The sequence below is a fragment of the Rhinolophus hipposideros genome (assembly GCF_964194185.1).
Source record: "Rhinolophus hipposideros genome assembly, chromosome: 25".
Lineage (NCBI taxonomy): Eukaryota > Metazoa > Chordata > Mammalia > Chiroptera > Rhinolophidae > Rhinolophus > Rhinolophus hipposideros.
The window spans coordinates 11,770,465-11,793,861 of record NC_138071.1 but is presented as its reverse complement, the minus strand read 5'-3'; the positions used below and the strand labels follow the sequence as shown (position 1 = coordinate 11,793,861).

Below are 23,397 nucleotides of genomic sequence, written 5' to 3'. Positions count from 1 at the left end.
AAAACACCAACAATGAAATTTTACTATTGGTGACAACATGGATGAACCTAGAGGGTATTATGCTAAGTGAAATAAGTCAGACAGAGAAAGACAAATACCATGTAATCTCGCTTATATGCAAAATCTGAAGAACAAGGTAAATGAATAAACAAAACAGAAACAAACTCATAAACACAGAGAACAAATTGATAGATGGGAGGGATGCTGTGGGGCTGGGTGAAAAAGGTGAAGGGATTAAGAAGTACAAATTGGTAGTCACAATATAGCCACAAGGATGTGAAATACAGCATAGGGAATATAGTCAATAATAAAGTAATAACTATGTATAGTGCCAAATGAGTACTAGACTAATCAGAGGATCACTTTTAAATCATATAAATGTTTAATCACTATACTGCACACCTGAAACTAGTATAAAATAATATCAAATGTCCATACTAGTTCTAAACTGATGTTCGTATTATTTATTTCCACTTACTATTAGCAATGAAAAATTTCCTCAATTGAATTTAGTCATCACAAAGTATTGGCACAATGTATTTAATGTAGCTACTCATATATGACATCTAAATCATATTTTAAGGTTTAGTTAACATTTACACTAAAAATATAAATGTCTTTAAATAATATTCAGAAAAGATCTAACATACCGTATCTTGAGATGTTAAAATAGTCATTTTTTATAGTAAACATTCAGATGAATTAGTCCTAAGTGAAAAAAAAATTATCTAAGGAAACTATTTGAAACTCTAATTTTGGTCATCTAGAATATAATCATGAATATAATAGCACAATTGTAGCTCAATGGCTTCTGATTAAAAATGACTACTCTTGAAAGCATTCAAATTAGAATTTTTATCACAAATTCAAAATTAAGAAAAAAAAATATTCTGCTTCAATACTATTGCTACAAATACCACACACTCCCTGGATATGTGCTTTTGCATGGTGTTGTGGCAAAACTCTGTCATAGGGTTAGTGCATCCTGTTTACCCAAACTATTGTGGGTCTGACTTCCTATACTCTTCCCTGAAACCACCGTCTCACAACATATACCCCAACATCCACACTCACAGATGTCACCCTCTCCAACCTCAGAGTCAAAGCAGAAGGCATTGCCTGGATGGCTTTCTTGGTATAGAGCTTGGGTGCAAGATGGGGCGTCTCATAATGCTAATTACCAGGCACTGACAGTAAGAGCTGAGATTGTGGAAAACAAAAGCAAGAAATAGCAGATCTGGATGAAATCCAGAGATGGTGACTTTTTGCTTATTGCTGCTCACGTAATTTTTGGACAGAGAAGCATATTTAATTATAGTTAGAAAATGGGTATCTGCCTCACACTCTGCCTGTCTTTTATATTTTCTGTTCACCAAACACTTCACAGATATTAACTTGTTAGATCTTTCCAACATCCCTGTGAGGTATGCGTCAGGGAGCATATATTCTCCGCAAAATTAGTTTCCCTGAAGGTATGGATGAAATAATCTAAAGACCACACAGGTTTAAGAAATAAGGTTACTACTCACATCTGCCCACTACTGAACACCATGCCTACTCAAAACACTAAATAGAGAGTAGCTGTAAATCTTGAGTAGTCGTACGTGAGTTTACCACACATTCTGTTTGTGAATCAATTTATGTATTTGTCAAACATTGAATTCCTACTGAATCCTGGGTCTTAATTCAAGTAATAGCAGGTAAAAATATCTTCCCTGAGATTACTGCTCTCTCAGTCTGGTGGGAAAATGGGCACATGAATAGATAATCACAATATAATCCCAAAGAGTTATAAATATAACATATGCAATGAAACTTAATGAAATACAGAGGAGGAACATACCTCCGTGACTGGTGTAGGTCAGATCAGAGAAGACTTCATAGGGCAGTGAAATTTTTCTCTCAAGTAGGCGGCCTGAGACGCTCAGTTTTCAAATCCCATCCTTATGAAATCTGACTATGTCTTTGAGCATAACTGACCACTCACTCATCCCTGAAATGATCTTTTGGCTTCCTGGACCTAGGACTTGATTCTTCCCTAATTTCCATCCGGTCTTGTTTTTTCATCCTCCTTCATCAACTTTCCTGGGTTTACTCCTTAAATTTTGCTCTTTCCAGGCCTCCATTTGTGCCATCTTCCCTTCACACTTACCATCATTTCTGTGGGCTGAAAATTCTCTAATAAATATCCATGGTCTCAGCTGCCTTGCCTATGACTGTGCCTTTGAAAACTTGACCTCTGGCAAACCTGACTCATAAGCACATCTCATGTGTTCATGGGGTTGGTGAGCATCTCGGCTTGGAAGCCTCACTGGAAATTTGAGCTCAATAGGTCCCTGAGGGAAACAAGTAATGATCTACCTTTCAAAACCAGTCATTCTCTTATATGCCCCTGTTCAATGAAGGATAGCATCACTTCTTCATTTGTTCATTCATTCCTTCATTCATTAAATGAAATTTATTGATGGCTAGTAAGGGTTAGTTGCCACGTTATCTTCTAGGATGCCACAGTAGAGAAACAGACTTGGTTCTCACTGTCCAGAGAAAAACAAATTTTAAATTGGTGCAGTAAGAGTAGAAAGTTGTGTATAACCCAAAGGGAATGCATGAATACAAAAAAAAGCATATCCATTCACATATGAATACATTTTTATATATACATATATTGAGTATATGAATATATTTATTGAGAAACTTTATTTTGAGTTGCATTATCAAACTAACTGGACAATATGTACTCATTCACATGTGAAGCACAGGATTCACAAAACATGATACCAAATTTTGACATTTTAAATACTCATGTTAATTAAGTGCATTTGGTAAGCCTATTGATTCTATAGAAATAAATGAGTAAAGCTTTATAAAAGATAACCAGTTTCACTATAATGGTTGCATATGCAATGTGCCATTACATAAGTCAGATGAAGAGTTGGGTTTTGAATACCGGGGTGGCAAACTAGTCACCAAAATAATTATTAATACTATGCTTATTTATAGAGCAAGATGAAAAGAACTAGTTAAGAATGGTATGACTAGATATCAATTATCTGTAAGTAATATATTTAAAATTTTCCCACATGTATAGTAATCACGTTAATGAATCACATTAATATGTGGGGGAAACACTGTAATCAAGTATTATATTGAGTGAGAATTTTTTAATGAACAATGGAAATGAGTAAATATAACTGGGCCTTTAATTGGGAAATATTCTTGTAGTCTGTTTTTTTTAAATTAAAATTTATTGGGGTGACAGTGGTCAACAAAATTACATAGGTTTCAAGTGTACAATTCTGTAATACATCATCTATACATTTCATTATGTGTTTACCACACTTGTAGTCCTTTCTCCTGGAGTCATTAAAACTACACAGAAGAAAATTATTCTATAAAAAGAACATCTATTTAAAGAATTTATGAAGCATTACTCTAGTTAGATGGATCTGGAAAGATTAAAGATTGAAGAATGTAAGCATACTCTGAGAGTTTTGTTTTTGTGGTTGTTGGTATGGTGTCTGCAGTAATACCACTATTTGATAGCACAAACCAACCAGCTGATGGTTCACATTCTATGAAATGTACTGAGTGAATCATTGTCAATGAACATTGTCAAGACAGGAATGGGCTATGGTTTTGCCCCTGGATGATCTGTGGATATAACATTCATCCATTTGTTAGACATTCATTCATGTATTTTAGACAGAAAACATCTCAATCAGAGTAATGTCAAAGGCTAAGAAGACAGATTTTAAATATTTGATGGGATTATAAAAGTGTTGTTCAAATTTTAATTATGAGTACTTCTCTTTTAGACATTCAAACTGATCTATGTATGGATAAATTAAATGATGTCTGCAACGTTCTTCAGAATAGTATCAAAAGAGATGAAACAGATCAGTTATAAATTGATAAATGTTGACAGGGATGCTGGGTACATGGGGGTTCACTGTTATTATTTTCTTTACTTTTATACACGTTCGAAATTTCCCACAATGAAATTTTAAAAAAGAAAAAGAAAAAAATGTATGGATAAGACTTCTATTTATATACTTTATGAAAGATGGTATACTTTGTTCATATAGCCATGCAAAAGTGTTGAATGATCCTTGATTATGCTTTGTAGCACAGTTGTGAAAATTAGGTACTTTAATTTACATTCAAGTAGTATTAGCAACATACTCATATGTAAAAGAAATTATATCTCAAATATTAATGTATTGACAAGATCCTGATTCCGGCATTTGCTATTTGTCCTTCTTTGAGGTAGATATTGGTTAGTTCCCATACTTCAACAAAATATAGTATAGTTACGCATAGATTCCTTAATAAAAATGGAGTTGTGTATATCTAGCATGTATATTTAACATATTTACTAAAACATATTTAATGTTTCTCCATGTTAAAAAACCCACATGTATTACTTGAATAAATTGTTTTTTACTTAAAATTCACAACTGTTAAAAAATTGTGTTATTTTCCATTATCTTATAATTTTATTTTTTATTTCTAAAAAAGTTTTTCCTTTGGTTCAATACACACTATTCAAGGAAAATTTAGTCTTTAGCTTATAATGATGAATATTTATCCCATGTAATAAGGCTTATCTGGTGTAGGTATACTTTTTTTGTTAACAAGTGTTATTTCCTTCTGGAAAATAGTGTATTGAGAATTAAAGAATTAGACATGTGGTTAGATAAGCTGACCTTTAAGATCTCTATCATACTTGAAGTTTAATGTTTTTAAGATTTTTTTTGCTGCCTTTTTTTTTTTAACAGTAACATAAATCTATATAAGCCCCAAACAAAATGCAATTTTGGTTTTACAATAGTAATTAGCTTTGAAACATAACCTTCGTAAAAAGTATTTCATTATCTTATAAGAGTCCATTATGGTATAAAATCAATACTTTAGCTACTCAGTATAGCATTCCATTTTCCTCAGTGTTTTTGAGGGAAGCCACTATATGCTTCCAATTTAACCTTTTTTTCTTTCCTAATGGACTCCTATAAGTAAATATAATAACTTTCTAAATCATGAAAACCTAATAGAAAATTAGCAGGGTTATCATAGATTGCTTTTCCTTTTTGGTGAACAGACAGGGTAGAGGTAATAGTCTTGAATGCCCTCCTGACACATCAAGTAGCATCTCCTTTCTCTAGGGAGGATGCTTGAAATTAAACACGCATGAATTCTCTACACCACCTTGGTGAGATTTGACAGCTTTCTGCAAGTATTGAGTTTGGGGACTTTAATTCTCTGCCCTTCACCAATGACTTCACATTCAAGAGAAGAAAACATTCTTAAGTAATAGATCTGTTCATGAGAATGATCTCAGTCACATAGTCCCAAAGGAGAGACGACCTTAAGAGTGATAAAAGGATACTGCTGACACTCAACACTTTGGGGTATTATTTTGGTATGTGGTAGCTGTTACTGGGTGTGCCTTCTCAGTACATTCTCAATAGATGACTACACTGGAGGGGGTTGCAGAGTAGCTAAGCTTAATTTGTGCTCTGTTGGTTTTCTATTGCTGCATAACAAATAACTCTAAAATTTAGCTGCTTACAACAATGAAACATCTTTTTTTTTTTTAGTCTCACAGTTTCTGTAGATCAGAAATTCAGGAGCAGCTTAGCTGGGTTGTTCTGACTTGGAGTCTCTCACGAGGTGTCAAGCTGCAGTCATCTGAAGGCTTGAGTCAAACAATCCCCTTCCTAGGTGACTTCCTCACTCCCATGGCAAGTTGGTGCTGGTTCCATAGGGTGACTTGAGAGATCTAATGGAGTGCGTGATCCGAGAGAGAGCAAGGCAAAAGGCCAAATGTCTTCTATGACCTAGCCTCAGAAATCACATACAAGGATTTCCAGAATATATTATTATTTACGTTAATTAGACCTATTTAAGGTAGGAGAGCGCTACATGTGTGCAAGAATTCCAGGAGTTGAAGTTACTGGAGGCCATCTTGGAACCAGACTACCTCAGAATACGGTAATTTTTCTCTGAGGTTGTTAATAGAGCTACAGACTGATCTAGGTATATTTAGTTTTAGGAAAATAAGCTGGATGGTTTTTTTAATTATTATTTTTTAAACATTCCTTCAGCTCTCATTGCTGTGTATCTTCGAGCAACCCTCTATTTCCACATCCCAGTACTTTCAAGTTGGCTTCTTATTCCTCAGGGCTCTGCTGGGGTGGCCTCCCCATCCTTCCTTCTGTTACTGGAGAGCAGGCCCTTCTCCGGGTCGTGCTTGGGCTTGGTTCCTACACCGGGGGTCGAACCCAGGCCTCAGGGAGGAAAACTGGGAATCCTAGCCACTACATTACCAGGGATGAGCCCTCCTCAGTGCAATGTCCAGATTCTTGGTGGCTTGAGCAAAGAATTGAAGAAGACACAGAGGTAAAGCGGTGAAAGAGAAGTCTATTAGAGGAGATGTACACTCCAAAAAGTTTGGAGCAGGCCGAGCACAAAGGAGTGGCTCAAAAGGCTCAAAGGGCTCAAAGGCTCTATGGCTTATTATTAGAAGAGAAAGTACACTCCAAAGGGTTTGGAGCAGGCTCCCGAACAAAAGCAAGGCTCAAAAGGCTCTGATTAGCGAGGATTTGGAGTTTTTATGTCCTTCTCTGCTAGAATGGGTTACTCCTCTCTAATTGTGGGGCTGCTTGACTGATACCTGTGTTTGATAATAGCTAATGGTTATGTAAACAAGGGCACATTTGGGGAAAGAGGGGAGGTCTTTTGGGCGGTTATTTCCCGTAGACTATGTTGAATGTGTAGGAATGTTACCTGACATATCCAGGTGTCTTGGCGACCCAATTCTGTCTCTAACTGCCTGCCTTATGTCCCCTTGAGAAATGTGATCCCCATAAGTGTCTATGGGAAGTTGAGGGGCAGTAGATCTCCTCCTCTGTATCTGCTTCCTGCTGAATGTGTCCATTGTTCCTACCTACTGGGGCTTCATGGGACTCTCGTCCTGTCTGACCCCAGATGAGGGGAAGATGTCTCGAGATATGCCTGGAGGACCATGTTGACCTTTGTGGTCAGGATGTACTGGAAGTCACGGTGGGGCATCACTTGTATCCCAACAGTCCCTAGATGAGGAAAGATAGATTTTAATTAATAGAGTTAAAATTGTTGGCCTAAGAAGCAGGATTCAAAGCCATTGACACAGGGTGACTGCTTGATGACAAATTTGTTCAGCTTCATGGAGCCTGGCCTTTCTTCTGGTTTAACCGGTCATTCAGTTATTGTTTACCTGGGAGCTAGTCCTGGAAAGCTAGTTCACTGTGATACAATGACCACAGTCAACAGACATTAATCACAAGCCTTAGGGTAATTATCTAAAGCAGGGGGTAGGAGATTTCTATGATTCAGGTTAAAAACAATCTATTATTTATGATTAAGAAACTGATTTGAAAAATGATTATAACCAGGGACTATGGAGCCAAAACACTAGGGAAAAGGAGACTTAGAGTTTTTATAGTGAGGAGCCCTTTTGTTGGGCCCGTATTACTTCCTCACAAATTCAACAAATATTTGGGAGTAAATTGTGTGTCAATCACTATTTGTTCATATCAGAGAAAAAAATCACTCTCTTCATAGAGCTTATCTTTTATAGTACCTGTTTTTCATAAGTTGTCTTTTGTGATCCATAATTTCCAGTTTTGTCCGACTGGCATTCTGCTAAAATTACTGTGTATAATAAAGTAAATGTGACATTGTGGTTTTTAGTAACAAATATATATTTGGTATTCAATCCCATTGCTGTCATAGAGCTCCTAAAACATTTGGAATTTTTTATGATAAGAGCATTACAGGTGTCTTTAGTTATGTTAATGTGGCAATTTTTGGAAAGCCCCTAGGTAATCTAAGAATAGGGAATGGTTGCCAGGAATTGGAAGACAGGAATTTACAATCCCATCCTACATCTCAGGAAGGGGAGAGGAACTAGAGGTTGAAGCAATTGCCAATGGGCAATGATTTAATCAATCATTAATCAACATGCAATGTTGTCTCCATGAAAACCCAAAAGAATAGGGTTGGGAGAGCTTCTGGGCTGGTTAACAGGTAGAGATTGGGGGACAGTGTTGCGCTCAGAGAGCGTGGAATCTCTGTGCCCTTCCCCATGCCTTGTGCTATGCATTCCTTCCATCTGGCTGTTCCTGAGTTATATCCTTTTATAAGACACCAGTAATCTAGTGAGTAAAATGTTTCTCTGAGTTATGTGAGCCACTTTAGCAAATTGAGAGAACCCAAGGTGGGAGTTGTTGGAGCCTCCAACCTGTAGCTCACTGGTCAGAGTCACAGGTGATAACCTGGGCTTATGACTAACATCCATAGTGGGGAGAAGTACTGTCTTGTAGAACTGAGCCCTTAACCTGTGGCATCTGATGCTATTTCCAGGTAGGTAGTGTCAGAATTTAGCTGACTTGTGCGACACTCAGCTGGTGTCTGAAAATTGCTTGGTGGTGTGGGAAACCCCTTCTAGTAAACAAATTGAACGTAAGAGGCCAGTGATTGGCAGAATCACCTAAAAAGAGCATTTTAATTTTAGTAGTGGTATTCTGTGATATAATCCAAAGTGCAAGTTTAAGGCCTGAAGCAGATACTAAGCACAATAGGGGGCCTTCCCTCATTTGTACCAATTTCACTGCTTTAAGGCACCTATATGACTACTCCTCTTCAATGGGAAACATTGCCATCCAGCTATCTCATTCAGCGTGGTCTTTTTCACAATGTGAAATGCTGGGACAAAAATGTATTTCAAGCTTAAACAGAGGCAAAAAAACATTACAATAGTTATCACCATAAACACACGAGGAGTGGCAGAGATTAAAGTTGCTAGTGTTGCCATTTCCTTTCAACATTGACACAGTGTGATTTGAATTTCCGAAAATATGGCATAAAAACTTGGATCACCATATATGTGTGTGTGTGTATATATACATATATATATATATATATATATATATATATGCTTATATCCTAAGGCAGTGTTTGAGGAATTCTGGCATTTACACCTGTGATTAGCTCTCTCTAAAACATCTTTCCATGTGGCTCTTTTTTTTTTAGCTTTAAAACTGTTTGGGCCAATAAATCTTTCTCTGAATGTCAGATTGGTCAACATTGAGGAGGTAAATGGAAACTAATGATACTCATCAGGTTGATGATCTGAATGATTTATTGGCCCCAATCATTTAACACTTTCATAAAGTCAATATCAGGGAAAGCAACTGGGCTCTTACTATGGTAAACTGTATTTATACTGTCAACATTCCGTGATTTATTACAAACCTGTGGCTAGGATTAAGATATTATAAATGGGGGAAAAATGGAAGGCTCATTAATTTTTTATACCCACAGGTGGAAGACATGCAGTGGGCTAAGAAAGCACACTCTCACCCTGCGTCCGTCTGCAGTCTGCCCTGTAAGCCTGGGGAGAGGAAGAAAACGGTGAAAGGAGTCCCTTGCTGCTGGCACTGCGAGCGCTGCGAGGGTTACAACTACCAGGTGGACGAGCTCTCCTGTGAACTTTGCCCTTTGGACCAGAGACCCAACATCAACCGCACCGGCTGCCAGCGCATCCCCATCATCAAGCTCGAGTGGCATTCTCCCTGGGCTGTGGTGCCTGTGTTCGTGGCGATCCTGGGAATCGTGGCCACCACCTTCGTGATCGTGACCTTTGTCCGCTATAACGACACACCTATAGTGAGGGCTTCAGGACGCGAGCTTAGCTATGTGCTCCTCACGGGCATTTTCCTCTGTTACTCCATCACCTTTTTAATGATTGCAGCGCCGGATACAGTCATCTGCTCCTTCCGACGAATCTTCCTGGGACTCGGCATGTGTTTCAGCTATGCAGCCCTTCTTACCAAAACAAACCGAATCCACCGAATATTTGAGCAGGGCAAGAAGTCCGTCACGGCACCCAAGTTTATTAGCCCAGCATCCCAGCTGGTGATCACCTTCAGCCTCATTTCCATCCAGCTCCTGGGAGTGTGTGTCTGGTTCGTGGCGGACCCCCCCCACATCATCATCGACTATGGGGAGCAGCGGACTCTGGACCCAGACAAGGCCAGGGGAGTGCTCAAGTGTGACATCTCTGACCTCTCGCTCATTTGTTCCCTGGGGTACAGTATCCTCTTGATGGTCACTTGTACTGTTTATGCCATTAAAACGAGAGGCGTTCCAGAGACGTTCAATGAAGCCAAACCAATTGGATTTACCATGTACACCACCTGCATCATTTGGTTAGCCTTCATTCCTATCTTTTTTGGTACAGCCCAGTCAGCAGAAAAGGTAAGTGCAAGAAATGCGTTTGTCAGGTCTTCCTTGAGGTAACTTTTTTCCTTAAGATGTTTTCCTGCCTTTCTTTTTGATTCACTTGTATGCTCTCAAGATGATTCATTCTGTCTTATTCTCATTTAGAAACACACACACACACACACACACACACACACACACTTCCCTTAAGGTCACTTTGCTTTGAGTATGTGTTGACGGAGGCTGATTTTCCATGAGTAAACTTGTCCTCCTTGGCAATATTGAAGATTGACAGACCTCACATCACTTTCTGGGTCTTTTCTTCCCGGCTCTGTGATATCCATAACTGTTCTTTTCCAAATGTTAATTAAAAGAGGAAGAGAGAAAGGGCAGGCATGATTCACAGGGGTGAGCTGTCCCATAGGTATCTGAATGCATGACAAATGGCTCTTTTCTTGGTTCTAATGTGACTCGGGGTTAAAGCGATTCCTTAATAAATGTACGGTTTTAGTCATGGAAGAAGGGTTTATAGTAAAACAACAACAAAAAGAAACTGAAGTGGCTTAGTTCATTCTGAATAATCTTATCATTCCTCTTCAACCCCCATTTTTATTACTTGTCCATATATGGAAGGTCATGGTGAGAGATTAAAGACAGCAATGGGCAGTTATACAAAGCAGTTTATACTTTTTTAGGTGAAGATCAATTGAATTTCCCGAAATAATTGTCTTTTCTCACTTAATTTCCCATTAATCTCTTCCACACAAAACACCTATATGTGTAAGAACATCTATATGTGTAAGGAAGTGTGTGCTGACCTGGATGTATGTAGTTCTATGTTCTATGTAGTTCTATGTTCAGACAAGCAGAGAACTAATGTTATCATGAATTCCAAGGTTTGGGTAATATGATGGAAACAAGCCAGCCTGTAAAGCAACTGGGAAATGATATCCTTCTGTAACAGATAACCTTTCCGCTCAATGTGCCTATGAGAAAGTTCTCTCCGTGTGAGGACGGAAAAACTGTTCCCCCTTCCAGCATCAGGAGTCATGAGGGAATCCAACATCCTGGGAGCAGTTACATTCCCTAGTCTCCAACATCCCACATAAGGTCATACATGACTCTGAACATCCCAACTAGTTCAGAGGAAAAAGTGCTCAGTAAGGGGATGGACATTAATATGAGCATTCTTCCCTTACTAGATCAATGTGGGCTTCAACTATGTTTGGACAAAAATGATCGTGAGCAAACTTGGTGCTGGTGGAGCAACCTTGTGATGGGTTCCAGACCTGTGAACTTTCAGGACATGTGTGGCCAGATGGACATCCGTGAATATTTTATACACGACTAAGCAGATGGTGGGAAAGCAAAGCAAGACCGTTTGAGGCTCTAAACTCAATAACTAGAAAACATTATATTTTGACATATGCATATGGGAATGTATTAGAATCAAACTTGTAAATTTAACTTAGGAAAGAATGTGTGAACTGGAAAATAAGTTTCTCAAAGTCTATTGGGTCTGTTTCAATATGGTTAGTTAGACTAGTCAGGGCAAAGCACTGTTTTTCAGAGGCTGAAGCATCCACATTATGTGAATTATTAATAACAACAACTTAAGTGGTATTTGTAGTTGAACCAAGGACTGTTCTTTTTTATATATTGTTTTATCTGGAGAGGGCTGTAAGTAGTTTATTTTGCTCTCTTGTGGACAATTAATATTTAACCAAACAAAATCTCCTGAGTTCTGGCATCTAGCTCCTTTTTCTTTGTCTTTCTTTACATTTTATAAATCACAGCATACTCTTGCTTTTCATAGTGTGACTTCCAAGGGTGTGGGGAGATGTAAATATAATGCTAATAAGTTTTTTTTTTCTATTCAGATAGGTCTTTCTGTTTTTAGATTTTTTTAGAATAAATAAAAGCATGGTCCTTCATCAAGCTATTGAATATCTTCATTGTAGTTCAAACGTGCTCATGCTAAGAAGTTTATTGAAGGTAATTATAAAACAACAAACATTGTCTCTCAGAACAAAAACTCTGCAGAATGGCACCTGCCTCTTGAGTAGCGGTGATGGAGGTAGTAAGAGTTTCAGGATGAGATGCCCTGGGATGAAGGCTGCCCCGTGCTGCTGAGCCAGCCTATAGGAGCTGTCCGTTCATCTGAAAACCTGGAGTTTAATGTGTGTATTTGTAGGTGGAGATTAATCCACGCCTATAGAGATATGACTGAATGTGACATGACAGAATGCTTTTTTCTTTCTTAGCTGTGTAGAATCAAAATAAGTCCAAGAAACACATTTGTACAACAAATTATAAAATAATGTTAATTGGAATTTATTTTGTATTCATGATATGATTGAACGTGGAAACGACTAAAGAAATCATTAAGAAAATCTAATTCTGGGAATTTTCAAAACATTGTGGTCCTGAAATTATTTAGTCTTAGTGTTGCTGAATTTATACCAGCTCAGTATCAAGAACTATGGTATTGTAAGTAGCTAAGATTTTGCTACTAAAGTACTTTACATAATACCCTTATGTGTTATCCTAATACTTCACATGAAAATTTCTCTGTCAAAGTACCTTTTATTTTTCAAAACAATACACAAACTGTTTGAGAATATTTCTTTTTCTCACATTGCTAAAATTATGGACACAGATATTAAAAGGGAATAAAAAAACTTTTATATCTCTAAAAGAAGGTTTTAAATAAGTTGTATTGACTTTGGAAGACCAAATAGCTGGTCAGACCTCCATTCTCATTTATAATGCTCAGCCAGTTAGGCCAACCATTATCAACTCGAAGTGTTTGCAACAGTTAGGCAGCCCACATATCCATTAATTCAGCAGATCCTCATTGGGCATTGTGTCCAATATTGCGCTAATTATTGAGCCCTTGTCAATCTGCTTCCCTGAGCCTTTCTTATGAGCCTCAGTCTGGCTCCCAGCCAATGCTGCCTGACGCCTGCCAGCACCAGCAGGTTGCCAGATTCAGGGCCTGAGAAGATCAGGCTCAAGGGCAAGAGAAGATGGTGAGAAGTCAGATCTGAGATGAGAAAGTAAAGATGGGAGCTATGGATTCTGTAACTATACATCAGTGACATAGAATTTATAACACAGAAGACAGCAGAAGAGCAAAATTTCTTGTTGCATGCATTGAATTATGCTTCTTAGAATCATATTTACAGAAGAAAACTCATTTCACCGTGCAGGTCTCTCTGAAAGTACAAGAGACGTAGGCATAAAAAGTAAAATTAGTTGAATAATTTTGACAGATGTTCCAGAAAATCTCTGAGTAAAGCCAAGTTATGAAGGGACATTAGTGGTATTCATGAAGACAGACAGCTTTCCATATCTTCATTCAATGATAGAACACCTTTTAATTTCCGCACATTCCTTTCTTTTTTTTTTTTTCTTCAGATTTTGAAATCAAGATTGTACTGGTATAAAATTAACCCCTGGTCATTCCCAGAATGTGAAAGAATTTACAGACTCAAAAGGAACAGAAGTTAGAGAGTTTATTCAAAAACAAAGGTGCCAGCAGAGAAGTTGCTGGGGGCAGAGAGCTGTACCTAACTTTAGGTTAGCTTTTATTTTTTTATATAGGAAAGGGTAGGTAAATTTTCTTACAGCAGAAGATGTGATGTCCATCTGACGTATAGACTTCGGTAATTTGATTGACATTGCAGGTTATATACCTAGTTTCTTTCTGCACATGCTTTTACCCATAATGCATACAGAAAAGCCCACCATAGGGGGTAGGGGGTCGGGCTAAGCCTTAATGTTTATTTTATTTTAATAGTGTTATAATGATGCTGGAGTTCATGCTGTGGGCAGGTTTCAGCGATCTGCGCAGGTATAAAAAACTAGATATTTTGGGTTGGGGTTTTATCTCCTTTTTTAAAGGATATTTTAAAAAGAAGATTTATCTCTAGGGGCTGAGTCAGGGCGGTCGCTGGGTCGGAGTGGGGGAGGGATGCAGGCCTGGGCAGTTCTACTCAGGCTCACTTTTATTAACTTTTGTCTGCTCATCAGTGATAAATCCTGTTTCTTCCAATATATTTTAATGACGTCATTTGTTAGCTTTGTGCATATTACTGCAATCTACTAAGTCATAGTATAAAAGCACTTTCTCTTTTCTTGAAGAAAAGTGGTGTGAAGGAAGGGTGGACATTCTGAGGCCTGGACATAGACTAACACAGACTCATAATTGTGCTGAAAAGACAAAAGATTAAAATATAATTAATGTAACAGTCAGTGAAAAAATCCTCAAAGATGGTTAGGGGCTGTTAGGAAGTCAAAAATCTCTTAAATATATATTTTATCATCTCTAATTGGTCTCATAAAACCAAAATAATCAGACAAGGGTTATGACACTGCCAAGCTCCAGTGAACATAGTGCTTCAATGAGAGCACTGGATAGAAACAAAACAAAACACCCTCAACATGGAAAAGAAAATAAACTCAAAAATGTCAAAAACCCGACCTGTCCCAAACCAGCCTTTCTTCCTTCACCCTCTGCTTGAACAGGGCAGTGTCTCTGTTGCAGCTCAAGTTGGTCCTGAGGGTGGTTTTAGACTTCCCTGTACTCACTCCCACCCCTTTATTTCCTCCTCTCTACTTTAAATGTCATCCTTCATAAATTCATGGAGGGTGAGCAGTCTGTCTGATGAGTGTTTCTTAACACAGAGCCTTTCATGTTACAATACTCTCAATAAACGCCTATTGAATGAGTGGATAGAGTGCCTTGTACAATAATGATATTAAATGCTTGTTTATGATTTAAGTTATGCTCTGGCATAATGGGAATGCTATATATACGTCTTATTGTGTTACCCATTACAACTTTTATTTCCCTGAAAAATAAGTTATATCATTTAAATGAGGGGCCATATACACTTATTTTTAAAATTTTGTCATTGTCACTTATACTGAAATAGGGCTGCTAAACACTTAAAGAGAAATGCAAAAAGAAATTATTCTAGTTGTCCTTAGTTCTAACTAAAATACAAAAAGCAAAAATAAATTAATGCCAGTTATCCAGATACTTTTGAGATGTATCCCTCCCTGTTCTTTTACTTCATCTATTGAAGGGCAGAAGAGTATAGAGGACAGAGGTGGATGAGTGGAGTAAGGAAGAATATGAATTCTGGAATGGGAGGATTTGGGTTCAAATCCTAACTCCGCTAAACCAGCTGAGAAAATGTAGGCAATGTAAAGCAACCCCCTGCCATCTGCACCCAGCCCTATTCTCAAACTAGAGCAGATTTGAGTTTATATCATCTAAGGAAAGGGCAGGAAGATGATAGACTTTAAATTTAAAACAAAATTAAAAAACAAACAAACAAAAAAAAACCCCTCATCTTGTCTCATTATGGTGTATTTGTATAATTGACCTCATGGTGTTTTACATGATATGAGTCCTGAGACCTGTTTAGTACATAATAAACAATCGATAAATGTTGGCTATTATTTCCATTAGCCTGTATTTCATGAGGCCAGGGACCTTATTCAATTTGTTCACCATTTTATCCTGGGTGCTTAGCCTAAAACAAAGCTGCTGTAGGTTCTCCAAAAAGTTTAATGACTGAATACATTCAGATTTATCCAGATACTCGCCTCAGTTTCTCCAGCCATTTATACCATAGCACTCCAATTGGAAGTGTTATTGCAAACCAAGGATGTTTCCTGAGTGTGTAGATCCTACAGATTACAGCAGTTAAAGAGTGAGGCAAGAACCTGTGGAACTAGGAGAAAGAAAAAAGAGAGTTCTTCCTGAGGCAATATATATCTGGCAAGATATTTAGCAGAAAATACTGGAATAAATCAAAGTGTCATCACAAAGTAGTTATTGAAATATTTCCGTTAAAATTTGAAAAAGTGAATAATAACTCTGACAAGAGTTGTAAGAGGTAGTTCTGAGAACAAATAAAACTGCTGTTTTCAGGAATAGCCCGGATGAGAAAAGAACAGCCTAAGAAACTTGGGCTAATAGTGTCAATACGACCTGGACAATAATGGAAGTAATTTTCAGAATAGATCAGCCCAGAGGTGGGTCTCCAGCCACACCTATCTCCTAACATTTCTTTATTTCCTTAGAATGATGGGAAGTAGATATGATTTGTCAATAACCATCCTGTGTGTTTGTAATTGTTTCAAACTGTGTAGTGTTTCCTTTCCTTGTCAGCTTACAGTCATTTGAGGATGATCTCTTTGAAAGCTTCGGGATGTACCAATATAGTTATACAACTATTTTAGGTATTGGGGTAGATTGTGTCTGGGCAAGAAGGGTCATCAGATTGTTGCAATCAACTCTGGAAAGGAAAAGCCAAATAAAAAAAAAGGAAACATGAAAAACCACTGGAAAATAGAAAAGCTTGTTTACGCACTCAGTGAAAATGATATGCTTGTGAAGATATAGAAGGAAAAAAAAGTGAAATAAGGAGACTGTAGGCAAGCCTGTTAAGTAGCTCTCCAAGGGAATGCTGCCTTAGTCAGACTTATTAGTTTGTTTCCAGTTGTAGTACATATTACCACGTCAGAAAATTACCCACTTAACACATTTACAGCAATTCTTTTGGGGGATGCCTATCTTGTTTGACAGAACAAAGAAATATTTACTCAATGAACCTGGCTTAGAATCTTGGGCTCTGAGGAATCTGTGGGGCCTAGGACTACTTAAATTAAACATTTGGTTGGTAGTGATTCTGGCATTTGCACATTGGCCTTTTTATTTTTAAATTGAATTTGAATTTTCTATGCTCAAATGACAATTTAATCAACTGGACCATTAGTCAATCTGGGAACTTAGTCATAAAGCTAACACATCTCATCAAAATGACTTAACTTTCTTAATATGGTTGAAAATGTTAGAATACTGGGTTTGATTAAGATTAAAACGTGAATATTTTCAAAGTATAGTGACCATGACTTTATTTCAAAATGTTTAAGGGACTGCCATAAAAATGGACTTTTTTTTTTCTATGTAGACAGAGCTCTAATGACCCTAGACTGTTTATTGTACAGAATGCAGTGACTAATTTACTTTATATAACTTCAAATTGCATTTTCCATGATTCAATAGATTCTTATATCTTACGGAACACACAGGGTGCCAGCAAGAGCAGACTACAAGCAAACAGTTCCTTTTGGCTGTAACCATATATACATTTTTATGTTGGGAAATTTTTTTCAAATCTCTAAATGCAGTATCACATGGGTTAGTACCACCCACCCCAAGGTGCTGAAAAATGTTTAACCAAAATTAGCATAAAGTCTAGGCTATTTAAAATAAATGCAAGGCATATTTAAAATAAATATATAAGAAGAACTTAGTCTGGCTTCTGGTTCAAGATATGGGCTGGCAGAAATATATATATCCCTTCCCTCTAAGATAAGAATGAAATGAAAAAAGAAAAAAGGAAAGAAAGAAAGGGAAAAGAAAAAAAATGGACATAAAAAATGGAAAGAAAGGAGGATGGGAAAGAGAGAGAGGAGGCCATAATATTTTCAGAGCCAATATTAGATAAAACAACTTGAGAAAATCCTGAAAAATAAAAGTCAAATGGGTCTGATTTACGCACAAATTAAAAGTGGGAAAGCACAGCCCAAGACACATAAGTTGTTCTTACCGTGGAAGTCCTAAATAATTTCTAAACTTAAAAGTGACATAGATACCTGAAGCAAGCATTGGAATGATCATCAGGAAAATTAATTAAAGAACTGCATTTCAAAATAGTGGGGCCAATTGAGCCCCTCATTTCCTCTTTCTGCTCTAACCTTACATGTAGAGAGAGTACATATCAAATTATGGAATTCTACTCTAAAGAATAAAAATCATTTGATGATAGAATTATCTTATGTTGCTAGTATGGGCATAAGGCACTGAGAGAGAAACAGAACAGAATTTGAAGTAATTTAATTCCAGATAGACATGGACAAGTGGAAAATAGGAAATACAACTTCTATACAAGATAGAAATATGATAAATTTCTCAACTCTTAGAATAAGTTTGTCCAGGGTCCCCAGTTGCTTGCTTGCCTGTATCCATGCAGCTTTAAGAGAAGCCAGTTAGGTAAAACAATTGCTGACCTAGACAGGTCTGTAGTCTGACTTCTCATCCAAGGAAAATGGACCCCACTAGTAACCCTTACCGATAAACCTGGCCCTTCAATCATAAGTACACATCAATAGGCAAGGATGTCATGATAACTGAAGAAAACCAATAGCATAATTTTAGAAAGACCAAAACCAAAAACCCACAAAAAAAGCAAAGCCAGAGATAATTCAGAAAATATAAGAGAATTTTTAAAAAGAATTTTAATTAACATTCCAAGAGAAAATCAAGAGAATATTGAACATATACATGTACACACACACACACAAGTTGCTATAGAAAAGACTAATCAAAGAATAAAAAATGTGATCCTAGAAATTAAAATTGTGAATCATGGGGTGGCTCTGGGTTAAAGAGTACAGTGGAGATCTGAAGGGTAAAATAAGTGGTAGAACCAAAAAAAAAATAAAGGAAGAAAAGTGAAAAAAGGAAAGTATGAGAAAAAGTTAACATGTTGAGCATGGAAGCAGGTTCTCAATGTATACTTAATAAATATACAAGAAGAAATGGGAAAGAAAGGGGAAAAATGATCATAAAAAATAACAAAAGAAAAGTTTCACAAACTGAAGAAAGATAATCTTAAAATTGAAAGGGCCGCACACCTAAGTAAAATTTCACTAATTGAGAGAAAATTCTAAAAGCTTTCAGAGGGGAAAAAGGAATGAAAGTCAGACCTCAAATGCCGCGCTGGATTCTACAAGGCAATGAGCAAAGACTTTCTAAGGGAAAGTGTTTTAAACTTATAACATATACCCAGCCAAACTATCCATCACTGTGAGACTAAAAATGTATGACTCAGAAAACTGATGCCTGCATATCTTATGTATAAATTATTCTGGCTATAATCCAAAAAAATAAAAATAGACATCTGATGAGTTGAATAGCAGTGACAATCACATATGACTTACAAGAAACAAAGAAATTAAAAAGGAATTGTAAAAGAATATATTAAAATCTAGTGTCTAATTGCCCTTCAAAATGCAAAATTTTATTATTTATATTTATCCCTTCTCTGTGAATCCAGTCATGCTACTTGGATGAATCTGAAGGGAATAACACTTAGTAGCCATACTACAGCAATTGCTTTTCTATCGGTCTTACATTGTTAGAAGGAATTTAGAAATAAAACACAGAATGTTAATGTATCTAATGAAGTGAATGTAAATATTATAAACGCTGTTAAATTAATAGTAATACAACTTTTAAAAATTAGGAGGTGCCTAAGGAGGATCAATAGAGAGGGCAATTGTGCAAATACACTAAAGCAGTCACCTTTACTGTAAGTAGTCAATATATAAATCTAAAATTGTTAATTCAGGAGATGTAAGTGTGTTATTTAAAGAACAGCAAAAACAAAACAAAACGCTGTTCAAGCCTGTTAATTCTATAGAACAGCATCAGGATCTGAGGACTGAATGATGGAGGGTTTTTTAATAAATGCTTAGATTTTATTTTATTTAATAAATAAATCTATAGAATAAAAATAGAAATCATTGCATACAGAACAGTTTAAGTGAAAGTCTTAAGAAAAACTTTTTTCAAACAATATGAATGCAGACACTTCTCTTATTAGGGAGACCACTTCATGGGCAGTGTAGGTGCCTGATCACTGCACTGTACACCTGAAGCTGAAGCTGAATAATAATGAATGTCAGCTATAATTTAATATATATATATATATATATATATATATATATATATATATATATGTATGTATATATATAAAATCACAGGATGGGTAGTACAGCATTAGGAATAGAGTCAGTGGAACTGAAACAGCTATATATGATGTCAGAGGGGTAGTAGGTTTGGGGAGGGAGGTTATCACTTTGTGAGGAGCATAAATGTCTAACTATTACATTGTTTGGTACACCTGTAACTAATAACAATAATGATAATAATCAATTTTAAAAAGTGGTTATTGATAGGTAAAAAGTCATGAATGCACATTTTCACATTAGGGAATTTTGATGTGTAATATGTATTTGGAGAAAATATTTTAGATGCAAAAATGATGAGTGATTTCGAATTAGTAAAATGACTCAAGATCTTTGATATCACAAGTGGTTTATGAATTTCCTCTTTTTTAGAGTGAATGTCATTACTAAATAAATATTTTAAGGGCCACAATTCAAGTATCAGCTCACTGCTGATGATTACATTTCATCAAAAATATTTGTTAAATGTTTGCTATATGCAAGGACCTTTTACTTGGTTTTTAGGAAAATACAATGATGAGTAAGAAGTTTGATATCAAGTTGTATAGTGTCAAGTGTGTGTGTGTGTTGGGGGGAGCGATGGGGCTGGCACACCAAGCACACAGATGATTGGTACAAGGCAGGGTAACAATACAGGAGTGAAGTGTCTACTATCAGATCTTGGAGTGAGTGCTGGCAAAGGAAAGAAGGTAGGATATCATTTGAAGGATCAAGAAAGTTTCTGTGAAGGAGGTGGTAATTAAATAGATCTTGAAGGGTGGAGAGAAGCAGATGAAAGGGGCTTCATCAGAGTATTCTGTATAAAACCTGTGACTAAAGAATAGTGTTGAGTTTAGCACAGTCACAAGGCGATCTGGGTGACCATATGTCCCAATTTGTCGTGTTCTTAATAGCACTCATTTTACTCTGAAAAACGTATTTCCCAGTGTGGGCAATAAATTATAGGGTTACCCACAACATAAGACTTGTTAGACAATTGGCAACCATTTTGTTGTAGAACTTATGCCAAGTTTGTACTTCGTTTGCTAGAAACCTGAGCATATTTGAGCCTTTGTCAGTGTGGCTGTATTTTCAGTGCACTGACATTTTGTGAGATTTCTTTGCCAGTAGTGAGTGAGATGAATTGTAGTGTGAAGGATAAGTAAAAACAGTAACACGATTATTGAACAAATCCAGGCAACAAATATTGGGGGCTTGACATGTGGTAGTGGAAGTAGAAAGAAGAAACTCATTTCCAGTGGAATTGGGAACAGAAGACAGAGTGGGAGGTGAGGAGTTTACACTGTATGGTCTGTGGCTGTGTGTTTGATTCTGAACATTCTCTGTGGCTGCCACAAGGGTTCTATCTAATCGGACTTCAGGAAAGAGCTTGTAGCTTTTCCTCTGGTCTGGGCTAAAGGAGAGAAAAAAAAAATAGTGGCTGATGGCTGCATCTAGCCAAATAAGGAGAAGGATTTTGGGGCCCAAAATAGTGAAATTGGGTAAAAATCAGTCTGTGTAGATAAAAGCCAAAGGTAGGGATACAAGGATAAGAATACTTGGTAGGTTATAATTTTTAGTAAACAAATCTGCCAAATAATACTCAAATGACTTTTGACAGTTGAAATAAAAAGATAATACTCTTTAGAAATAAAGCCAAACCATTTCTAAATGATAATGAACCCAATTTAAATATATACTCATCATTGTCATTATGTAAATTTGGATGGTAAATGAATTTTATATTCTAGTAATATTGGGCAAATTTTAAGACATTCTTGATTTTCACAGCTTGTCATGATCATAGCCAAATTCATTCAATATTTTTTTCTATAGGTCTCATTTTTGTGTAACTTTGGGCACCTTGTATATAAAATCTGAATCAATCAATTTCAATTACATTATTGTTTCTCTTCAAAATCATTTCTTAAAAATCCTGTATTGAGTCCATAAAGTAACCTGCAAAGTTCTGCCTTTGGGCACTGTATTCTGAATCTTGTTCACAGGAAGTAGTTGGAACTAATCAAAACCCTCAACACTAACTGTAGATTTTGGGGGGTTTTGTATGTATATATGTGTGTTTGTCTCTGTGTTTATTTTTTTAAGGATGACTTAAGGTTATTCTCCTTTTCAAAAAAATCTTTTTGGTGCAAAAATTACAATCAGTTGAATGTTTTCATCAGAATTTTAGACTCTCTCTCTTTGTTCAGTCAAGTTTATCTCCAGAAAAATACCCAGGAATGCAATGTTTTTTGATGTCCGTTGGTCCAAATACTATAGGATTTGAGTACAACTCCCTATACAACCTCTGTGAGTATATACAAATGTACATTTCACACACACACATATACACATATCTTCTGTAGAAGATTTCATGTTCTCAGGCAAGATTAAATGTCACATTTCTCCTGCGAGCTATTTTCTCTAAAATCCTCATCTACACAAAATGAATTGAATTGAGAATAGTATCAGTAGATGGTGAGCCTGTCATAAAACTATAAAGTGTTTACATCAGCAGGCAGCCTATCACTGTAGCACTGCCCTTTCTTCAACAAAACACTTTCCCCATGCGAAATATCCAATCAAACCACAATTTATTGAACATTTGGTTGTATTGCCTGCTTATTGTTAAGAACTGACAATGACAAGCATGCAATAAATAATTACATTTGGAATGAAACGTTAGAAGGTGGCAAGAAAAATAGGAGTGAGTAGAGGCAATCAGTACCACAGGTTTATAAAGTACATGTTTCCAAAGGAGGTCATCAAATTAGTTATTTCTGCCTCAGTTATTGTTTTATAGTGTATTTCATATACAAAACATGCTTACATTTGTGATTGCTAATGATGGACTCCATCTTAGGTTTTCCCCACCTCTACACTCTGGGAATCCATATTGCTTTGAACCTCCTTTTGTTTGTCTCCTTCATCTCATCTTCCTTCTGTTCAACTTCTCATCTTTCCCTGATTTTGGCCTTTCTCCCAGGCACCCGTCCCTTGACGCACTCATCATTCACACGGCTTCTGCTATAAAAGCAACACTCGTGCTTTTTGAACTGCTTTCTTAATCCCTGCTCTTTCATATGGGCAAAAATGTGAATTTAACCAATCCAAAAACCAAAATCTGAAAGCAATCCAAAACCCAGATTGTAAAATTATGATATGTCAAATCAACAAGTACCATATTAAAAATAGATGCTATTTATTCAATGCCTTCTACTATGTGCTAAGCTCTTTATGTGTAAATAATCTCCTTTCATCTCTAAAAGATGAACTTTACAGATGCAGGAAAGTTAAGTCAAGAATTTTTACATTCATACT

The 23,397-nt window shown here is 36.6% G+C and overlaps 1 protein-coding gene across 2 annotated transcripts in view; it reads left to right on the top strand.

The window, feature by feature from the left end:
• GRM8 (glutamate metabotropic receptor 8) overlaps positions 1-23,397 on the top strand; it is a 707,399-nt gene that overhangs the window by 623,254 nt on the left and 60,748 nt on the right. For both annotated transcript variants that reach the window (XM_081038724.1, XM_081038725.1), the window contains one exon: positions 9,364-10,299. In XM_081038724.1, the coding sequence (XP_080894850.1) occupies positions 9,364-10,299 (936 nt within the window). The remainder of the gene's footprint in view (positions 1-9,363; positions 10,300-23,397) is intronic.